At 34.3% G+C, this 10559-nt stretch overlaps 1 protein-coding gene across 1 annotated transcript in view; it reads right to left on the bottom strand.

Moving 5' to 3' along the window:
• The window catches only part of Nup75 (nuclear pore complex protein Nup75), a 12615-nt gene extending 5227 nt beyond the window's left edge, over positions 1–7388 (bottom strand). The window contains exons 1-5 of the mRNA XM_070138069.1: positions 7365–7388; positions 5697–5802; positions 4736–4925; positions 2135–2298; positions 568–689 (exon numbers count right to left, since the gene is read on the bottom strand). Coding sequence (XP_069994170.1) covers positions 568–689; positions 2135–2298; positions 4736–4925; positions 5697–5772 — 552 coding nt within the window. The 5' untranslated portion in view covers positions 5773–5802; positions 7365–7388. The remainder of the gene's footprint in view (positions 1–567; positions 690–2134; positions 2299–4735; positions 4926–5696; positions 5803–7364) is intronic.
• Positions 7389–10559: the final 3171 nt, after the last annotated feature.

Genomic DNA, 10559 nt, shown 5'->3' with positions numbered 1-10559 from the left:
TATCAATCTATTTACATCTATCAATCTGTTGATCTATATATATACTTAAATCTATATTTATCTCTATACATATTTGCTTTGTGATCTTGATTAAATATGATATTCTGATGAAGATATAACATTGTTTACATCTCTTGCTTTGTGAAATTGTTCATTCTTCATTCTTCATTGGAGAAGCATAAAAAAGGACTTAAAAATAAAATACACCTGAAATAACACCGCATACTTAAAAGTTAACACTATAATACAAATAAATTCAAGAAAGGGAATACTGACAACTTGCCATGAACACTTATGTACTCAGATTCACAAAATCACTTTTTGATTCTAAACATCTGTCTTTTAATACTTGTGCTTGCATACTACTGAATTATGAAAATTTACATACAACATCTTTATTACTTTTTATTGAAATTTGCTGCCTTTGACACCACATTGTTTTTTCTCAAAAGCTACTGGGTGAATCGGAGGATACCAGAGCCCAAGGTGAAGTGCCAGTTTTTCCTTCCCTAAAATAGAAAATGAGTACAGCTACATCATAGAAAACCTCTAAATCCCTTCGCTCACCGCTTCCCAGTAGACAGGGTGTTGATGAGGATGATCAGAGTCCATGGCTTCCCTCCGCTTCTCTGTGCATTGTGTGAAGTGGAGACGGATCCAGCTCACCAACTGGCCCATGATTGCTCCCCCTGTGTTTAGTAAAATGTAACACAAACCAAATGAGAAAAACTCTTATATCTGATATAGAGCTTTTTCTAAATAATGTCTGAGATATTAACCCATTGGCCCTGGGTTTCTTTACTGCCCACTGTAGTTTTTGTGATTTTTTGCAAACAGATGGCTTCACACGCATTCAGCCATCAAGGAGTCATTAACTAGACCCTAGTGACCATACTGATTTCCCCATTCCTTAAATTTGCAGATCTTTTTTTCTAAATGCCATTAAGAAAAATGGTTATTAATACTATTGTTATTGTTGATATTAGGATTAATAATGATATCAAAATACTAATAACAATAATGATAACAAAAAACCTTTCCAAAAATAAAGGAAAAGGGTAAAAAGGTTAGTTAGATAAGCCTAAGATTTCACTCATTGGTGACTAGGCACTTGTGGAGAAATCTGTAAATACAATAAACAAACAGAATAAAAATGATGAAATATCCTTTTCTAAAACTTACAGTATTCATCAACAAATGAATTTTAATCTTGCCCATACTAAGGAAATTATATTTTTACAAAGAAAGAAAGAAAGAAAGACTCAGAATAAGAAGAAAAGAATTGGAAAGAAGAAGAAGAAGAAAAGCCTAAGAGGGAAAGTGAGGTGCTGCCTCAGAAGGTATCCATACCAACCCTGGCTCTTTCATGTAAAAATTGGCTCAGGGAGATATGGGGTTACAAAAGATATTGAGGAATGAAGGAGTTTGTCTTCATTTACATGCCATATGTCATGGGAATTCTTACTATATACTTTTTCCACTTATTAACATGTCAAACAAGGTGTCAGGAAGTGTTTGTATGACTGGCCATGATATATGAAAAGGTGCAAAGGAATAGAGGTATAAAGGGGGGTTTGGAGGTGTAGCTGGAAATGTTTTGAGAAGTTTTGCTCATTTCAGTCAAGAATACACATACACTCAAATGAAGGTCATCAGACTTTAGGAGCAAAAACAGACCTGTGGTTTTCAACACTTTTAAGACCAGGATCTGTTGCTGGCATCCCTCTGATTCTCAAATTGCTCTCGCTCTCTTGTGCTTGTAGGATCCCATTATCAATTTAAATTTGTTAATAAAAAAGGACTAATATGCCTAACATTATTCAGCTTGTACCTTAGGATAATTCCTTTCATTTCACATGTATGTAATGCAGTGAAATGTCTATGATCCACTGGTGAATTATGCTAGGAATCACCAGTGGCCCAAGGCTTACAGGCTGGGAACAATTGATATAAACATATGGTTATAACTGATTACTAGCCTTACTGAGTGCATCTACTGGCTTAAGATATCTTAAAGATAAGTAGTCATGCTCCCTTGGTCTATCTTCCTTTGCTTTCTAAGTGTTGTTACTTTCAGTTAACAGATATTTCTTATTTCCTTATGAACTTAAACTCAAACTGGGAAACTGCATACCCGGCTTTGTATCAATAAACAGAATCTCAATGAGGCTGAGGATAAGTTCCATCTTGTAGAGCATCTGGCCTGTGGATTCAATCTCGTCTTGGTCCATAGAGACTTCACCGTTGCTCAAAGGAGCCTGGAGGGCTGTGTCCTCTGCACAGGCCTGGATCATTGATCTGAAGTTACAGAAAAAAAAAAGATGTGAATGGCTAGGTGCAAACATTTCTTTTAAATGAGTGAATGAATGTATTAATGTGTCAGGGTTAAGATGAAGTACTATTAGTGATATCACACACACACACACACACACACGCAAACACACACACGCAAACACACACACACACACACACACACACACACACACACACACACACACACACACACGCACACACACACACACGCACACACACACGCACACACACACGCACACACACACGCACACACACACGCACACAGAAAAAAAAAGTAAAGCTTTATTCTGCCTTAAATTTCCAAAGCTACATCACAAAAATCACATAAAAAACTAAAGATTATACGCTCCTAACCCTTTATATCAATTTTCCCTTATCACGTGAGTAAATGAAATAAATAAAACTGCTTTTGAAATCATGCAGATATAACATTAAGAGCATATTCTGAGGCCATATTCTTCCAGCTCACTACAAACATACTTCCTTATCTACATTTTTACCATTCTTGGTTTAGCTTAGTGACCATTGGCTGCTACTGTTCCAGCAGTAGATACATGAAAATACAAGATGTATGAGACAATCAACTTTCACCTTTAAGTTTAAGAAATGGATTCAGTTGCACTCAATGTCAGCTCAGCGTTCTTAAAGTATTATGTTATTATAAAAACCATATTGTTGTTAGACTAACATGTTAAAGTTGTTGTGCTTTAATGGTGCGTTTATCTCTCCTTTAGTGGCCATTGGCTGCTACTCTTCCAGAGTAGCAGCCAAGAGTAAATAGTATTACACAGAAATACAAGATGTACCTGGCAGTCCTGGCCTGAATTTCTCCTATATTGCTGTGGTTTTCAGATAATGACGTAAACTGTTCCATTTTGATATTCATCACATGTAACACTTAACCCAATAACAACGGATGTCCCAATATGAAACATCCAAAAAAAATAAATAAACATTGCCGGGCGTCCCACCAGTGTGATGCTGTATCGGGGCTCACGCTCTGACGCAGCAGTGGGCCGCGGTCGGTGGGCGGACAGACTCCGGGGAAGCTCTCCCCGCAATCTTTTATTTTTGGCTACAAAATATACCGGCGTTTATGGGTAAGTTGTACCCTTTAGTCCCAGTCACACTCACTGTTCTTATGCATTAACTTATGAAACACATTACATTATATATCAATTAGTGTAATTATAACATTACCTTAAATTGATCTGGTCTTACCACTCCCTGACATGCACATATACATGTAACTTCTCCCAGCCTCAGGACAAAAATAAAGTATGAGACAAAAAAACTTGGCCATTTCCTTCAAAATTTGTACCTCAAAATGCATGAAACAGTGTTTCAGAGTTTGAATACTCGTAACAGTCAATGTGTGGGAAATAAAGTGGACAACACCCTGTGCTGAAATCCTAAATGGTATCATACAACAATATTTCTGACTCTAATCTTTTGTGGCTTTACCATTTGGTAACTGTAGATGTGATCCTTATGCCTGTATGAAAAAAAATATGTAATAATTTTGAATTTATTATAAGAAAATAAAAGTATTTATATCTATATTCCTAATTTCCTTTCACAAAAAATAAAGAAAAATAAAGAAAAAAATTTCTATTGAATAAGGAAGAAAAAATTACACATATTTTCTACAGCACATTAGTAAGTTGGACCACAAAGGATTCACTCTACAACACTGGTTCTCTCCCTTTGGTGTTTGCTACTGACATTACCCACAAGCCAATCCTGAAAAGAAGTAACTTACAAACATCTACAACAACAACAAACAACAACACAATAATAATAATAATAATAATAATAATAATAATACAATAATAGTAATAATAATAATAATAATAATAATAATACAATAATAGTAATAATAATAATAATAATAATAATAATAATAATAATAATAATAATAATACAATAATAGTAATAATAATAATAATAACAACAACAATAATAATAATAGTTAATGCAAAAAAGTGTGGTCTTCAATCCTTCTCTCTTCTGTTCACATACAAAACCAACAGTTTACATATAAAAAATTAAGTAGTATAAGCACAATGCTATAAGAATAATGATAATAATAATGTTAAAATGATCATGATAATTATAATACTATAATGATAATGACAATAATAATCCTATAATGATAATGATAAAGATAATTATAATGATGATTTTGCCATCATGACATAACAGCCTATGATGTGTAAACGTGTCATGGCTCGCAGTGGCCCCATCACCATAGGGTTACGCATTACAAATAAAAGAAACACTTCATTATTTTACAAAACAAAGAAAGAAGTATGGAAAGCTAGCAAGTCTATATAAAAAAAATGATTGCCAGTGAAAATGATAGATTGACTGTGAGCCATACATGAAATTTAGTTGACAGATATGGGAACCCGATACAGACCTGTACTCTCTACATTTCTTCACGAGGATAGCCTTGTGTTGGTCATGTCCAATTTCATTCAGTGTTTTCTGAAGGGACAGGAATGTCCCCACAGCCTCATTGATGAGTTTCCTAGCCTGCCGACCCCACAGCCAAGAGAAGGACTCAACCTGATGCATTTTGACCTCTACTCCTCCAGCTCTGGGTGCAGCTGAAATTATCCTCACAATTAATCTTTTTGAATAGATATTCCAACAACATAAATTAGAAAATCTATTTAAAACAATAATAAATTATAAAATAGTAATGGTTATACTAACAATAATAAAATAATAATAATAATAATAATAATAATAACAAGCCCTACACCAGATGAGCTAGAATCCATCAACCTAATATTTTAAAAGTAACATTAGAAAGAGATGAAGACTGCCATAAACTCTGAAAACATAAAAAAAACTATTATAGTACTTTTATCTTGAATATCCATCTCTCCTGGCACTAACACTGAAAGTGTATTTTCACACTAGATAGGAGACTAGTATCGAAACTTGATTTTCTAAAATACACTTTTTTGTTGCTATTTAATTGGTCTATGTGTCTTGTTAACTGTGCTTTGATCTCCCATGAACAACCATAATTATACTGATATTCCTTTATCTTTACAACTATGACAATACTGCTTTTTTATTGAACTGACTGTATGCAATAAACAATATTCTATATATCGGGAGATTTACATAAATAAACTAATCTAAAAATAAATCTAATATTTGGTCTTTCTTCTAGCACTGCTGCATACTTTAGGGGGGTGAGACAAATCACAGCCAAACTCTTTTACTTGTTTTACTCTTCAATGCCATGCACTTCCTCTATATATAAAAGCTGAATGCCTAGTCCAAACCATCAACAAACAAGATTACAATGTAGAAAATATAAGAATAATAATGAAACTGTATTAAAATAAAATAAAGATCCTTACCTTCTATATTATTTCTCTGAACAGGCTTGTGAGGGAACACCATAATGGTGTTGAGTGATGTGATGACCCCATGCATCCCATTGGCAACTGCAGGGTCTTGGATGCACTGTGGATAATTATTATCATGAAATACACAAAACATACGACAAGATTTATCATATACAGACAATGCAAAACACACTGGGGAAAATGTTGCTATTTTGTAATGTATTTACATCCTATAGCAATCTGCATAAATTACATGTATCTGAATACTGTCAAGCAGAAAATTATCCGGTGAAGCTCACAACTTGGCAGTGTTTTAGTAAGTGTAATTGAGAGACATATGTACAACAGATTTAGACCACTATTATTATTTATTTATTTATCTATATATTAAGTGTTACCCCCACATCCAGTGATATTAAACCCACATACATCACATGGTAAAATAGTAAAGTGTGGCAGTAAAAGGGGAGGGAAATACTCTTTAATTATGGGTGAGTGCAAGCGAGGGATATATTTTTTTTAACATTCTGATGCCGGGTACATGCGCTGTTTAATTGGTTTTATTTTGTAAATTTTGTTGACATATAGATGGCTTTTTCTTTTGCATATTTTGTTGCCATATAGATGGCTTTTTGTTTTGCAAATTTTGTTGCCATATAGATGGCTTTCCAAGTGCTTAGTCATTAAGAGTCAATTTACAGACCTGCCTGACCTTATCTGATTTTTTTTTACTAATACTACTACAATCATTATCATTATTACTACAGTCATTATTAACAACACCAACAATATCATATAGTTTTAAACTCTTTCCAGAAATCAAGGAAATGCATAATCAGGTGAGATCAGATAGGCTTTGTAACTGACTACTTGGCAACTTAACTTTGGAGCCATTTTCATAAACGTATGGTCATAGAGGACAAGGCACATGCACACATGCCTTTCCATTGTCAATGGGGTTAACTGTTTTGCAGTGAGGATGAGAGTAGCTTCTATTTTCCTTCGTAAGAGAGGGAGCATAAAGGGGTTGACTCTAGAAGTTGGTGCACCCCCCCTACCATGAAATGATACTTCCCTCCCCCTGATATCCTTTAACTCTGACAAAAAGAGTTGATGTCCTATCACCTCATAACTAATGCTGAGATAACAGTGGATCACGTTAAACCTACTCTAAGTTTTGGAAGCTAATAAGCCTTTCATCAATTTGGCCTTGAGCAGAAACAGTGCTCATAAGTAGGCTTAAAATCTTGTTTTTGGCTTATTAAAAAAAGAATCAATTATTTTGCAGATTAGAGTGCAGAGAAAAAGAGATAAATTCAGTCTTCCTGCACTTGTAATTTTCCTATGACTTTATACACAGCCTGCTTGTAGTTCTATACAGCAGATCCCAGTTGTTTGTCATTTCACTTTTTTGCCACTGACATTTTGTGGATACATTATTAATTGAGTTTCACTTTTTTGTTGTCAGGGTTTTGAAAGTTTATACATATATGTCTCCAATAACAAAAAAAAAAAAAATAAGAAACAAAAATCTAAAAGAAGCTAAATTGTAAAATCATATAGAGTTAAGATAAGAATATCAATTCCAGAATATATATACACGTACCAAATATTTCAATTTTGTGTGTGGTTTTAATGAGAATCACAGCATACATAACCAATACAGGATTAATTTCCAACCTCTGAAAGTGGCTGATGCTGCCACACCAGAGCAGTTCCTGGTGCTACTGAGTGTTAAGTTCCAAACTCCATGTCACAAAATTTATTCATCAATCTAAGTTGCCATAACTGTTAGTGCCTTATGGGCACTGCCTGAGGAAAGGGTTGATAGGTGTCTACTTTATCCCTGTAAACATTATGAGTGAGAGAATAATTTGGTGACAGTATAGCCATCTTTTCCGGTGGTAATTAGGGTGTTGCGCTACATGCCATGACACCTAAAGGTGTCTTGCGATCAGAGACGAGACAGGCTGCTAAGCTCCACCCACTTCTATGACATAATGGGAATGGTTGGAGTTGATGGCTAACTGTTTTACAGTATTGGTTATTTTTCGACCGGTACAGAGTATTTTAAAATATAATATCCGTGATGGCTTTTGGTATCTTACGGTGGGTTGTACTGTGTTCTAGATATCCTACATAAGTACAATTATGCAAGAAATATCCGAAGTAGGAAGAATGCACCTGGCAACTCAAAAAATATTTACTGCCTACCCGATTCCTGTCACGCGAGAGGTGTTGTGTTTGCAGTAATCACTGGAAAATATAGCCTATGACAACTAAATGGTTATAATGTACATACTATATGAGTGCATTCCATTTATGAAATTCTCATGCAATGTCTTACATTATACAGAAACAGACTATCATTTTCTTCAAAATACAGAATGCATTGATATCCCATGCTTTAACCATTATTCAAAATATAGCATGCATTAATATCCTATGTTTAAACCATTATTTAAAATACAGCATGCATTGATATCCTATGCTTTAACCGTCACTAGTTTATCAGAATTATTGGATAAGTTCAAATTAATGTTTTCTCAATTGACGTTATTAATAATGTTCAACTGCACATTGGTAAACAATACAACAAAACCAGCGGTAAAACTTCAACTAATAATTTTCATTGAACTATTTTTTTCGTAATACTCTGAAATCCAACAAGATATAAGAAAAATTCAACGTACTGTCGATACATTTGTAGACACAACATGAAAAAATTGGAAAAGATGTAAATGACGAAAAATATAATGCAATGACATGACGTAAAGCAACTAGAATAATTTATTGTGCCATTCATTAGTTCATCTACGATAAATCGCTAGCTACCAGGCCATAACTCTTGTGAGACTAATTTCATATGACCTTAAATAATACTATAGATATCTTAAATTAATCATAAATCGAGAGAAAATAGCCAAATTACCGAAGTCCTCCCGCTGTTTTTCGAATCCACATTCATGGCTCTGTCTGTTGTTGTTCCTCGGTGGTCAAATAAACAACTTTTTCTTATTCATAAATTCATAAGATAATAATTAGATAATAATGAAAAAAATGATAAAAAATATCAAATGTAATATAAATATTCAATGGCTGTTATTTCTTCAAAAGAAATATTATTGGACCTTTAATAGGTTACGTTTCTTCGCTCATTTGACTCCCGCTCAACCCCTCTCGGAGTTCTGCTCTTCTTGTGCTTGGTCGGTATTTCGAGCGTCGGTTGACTTTATCGTCAATCATCTCTTATTTGAATGTAGTTTACGCTCTTTTGGTGCTGTGGCTTTATACTATAAAGTCTTATTGAATTATAGAACTAGACTTTGATCAGATTTTGTGTTTATCAAGTGATAATTTTGTGTTTTCTCTTGCAGATCTCGCCAAGTGCTGAGATCCAACATGGTAAGTGTTTACAATGCTGTTCTATAACAGTTTTTTGTTTATATCAACCGTGTGACATGTTTGAAGCTGTTAATTTACCAGTGGACTTTTGATATGTGAGAATCGATCTATAATTTTCGTTTCTCTTTCAGCCGAGGCAGATTATGGAAATTAAGGACTTCCTCCTTACCGCGAGGAGGAAGGACGCAAGATGTAAGTACTAGAAATCTGTATTAACCCTTTCCTACTAAAAATAAGAATTAAGCAAGTTGTTAGACCTTATTAGACATAACTACAACTATCAAAATATGATCGAAATGAAGCAAAGCAAAACGGAGGGAGGAGTGGATTTGTGACTGAGAATCTTTCATGTAATGGGCGATTAAATGGTTAGTCATGAAATGTGGGTTCATTTCACTCAACTTTTTTGGTTAGGTCTATCGTTCTCGAAAAAATTGGTGGGTAGCAACTTTGTATACTGGACTCTTGTTGGGGTTTAAAGATGTAATTGACCTGATATTGTGAGAGCCTCATAGTAAAGCCGTTAGTTTGTTTTCAAGTTTGTTTTCAATCGGTGTTTGGCGAATAGGCATACTACACACTTCATAAAGGTAGACTGAAACAACCAAGGTTGTGGCTCTCAAATAAGTTTATTGTAACTCATAAATAACATTTATCACTAACAATTGCATGTGATGTACCCTTAATCATGAGAAATCGGTTATGGCAGGCATATACATAACGCCAGCCTACTTTTGAAGTAGAGGATTCTATTTATTCATGAAAAGTTTTTATTTGGTCTTTGTATAATGACCTCTCAAATGGGTAATTTATCACTCTAAAAGAAGAAAAGGTACAGTTGATATATTTAAAAGTTGTGCAGGCAGGAAACATTAGGTATTAGTTCATAATTTCCAGAATACCTCTGCATAGCAGATTATGCAAAGTTTTAGAAAGGATATATTCTTACTCTATACAATCCTAATATAGAGATTATTTGACAATGTTGATCCTTATAATAAGGGATGGTATGAAAACTATTATGGGAATTGTGGGGTAAAGTATGAATAATATACAAGATAATTGTTATCGAGCGATGCATGCTCTAGAGACTTTATTAGCACTTTATGCTACTTTATAGATAGAAAACGGAAATTAAAGAACTGAGTATTGGTTACTTAGTCTCTGAGCCTTGATGTGCAGCGAATATTTGTAATTTCGCAGTAAATATGAGGTCGATGAAGTTGTACCTATGTTTTTACTATATTTCTTCTGCTTTATAAGATAGTGGTATCAGTTTCCCCCCATCCATTTGTTGCGATTGGTAACTTGTATATAATCGGTACTATAATGTCTTAGTACAAGGGACTGAGTAATCCCCACCTGGGGGGGCTAACACCCTCCATCCCACATGATGGAAGTCAAAGAATCCTCCATGTATTCATGGCAGTTTAGTGTTCGACCGACATGCAGGAGGGTCCGATTCCAAAT

The sequence above is a fragment of the Penaeus vannamei genome, chromosome 24 (assembly GCF_042767895.1).
Source record: "Penaeus vannamei isolate JL-2024 chromosome 24, ASM4276789v1, whole genome shotgun sequence".
Lineage (NCBI taxonomy): Eukaryota > Metazoa > Arthropoda > Malacostraca > Decapoda > Penaeidae > Penaeus > Penaeus vannamei.
This window is presented reverse-complemented; position numbering and strand designations above follow the sequence as displayed.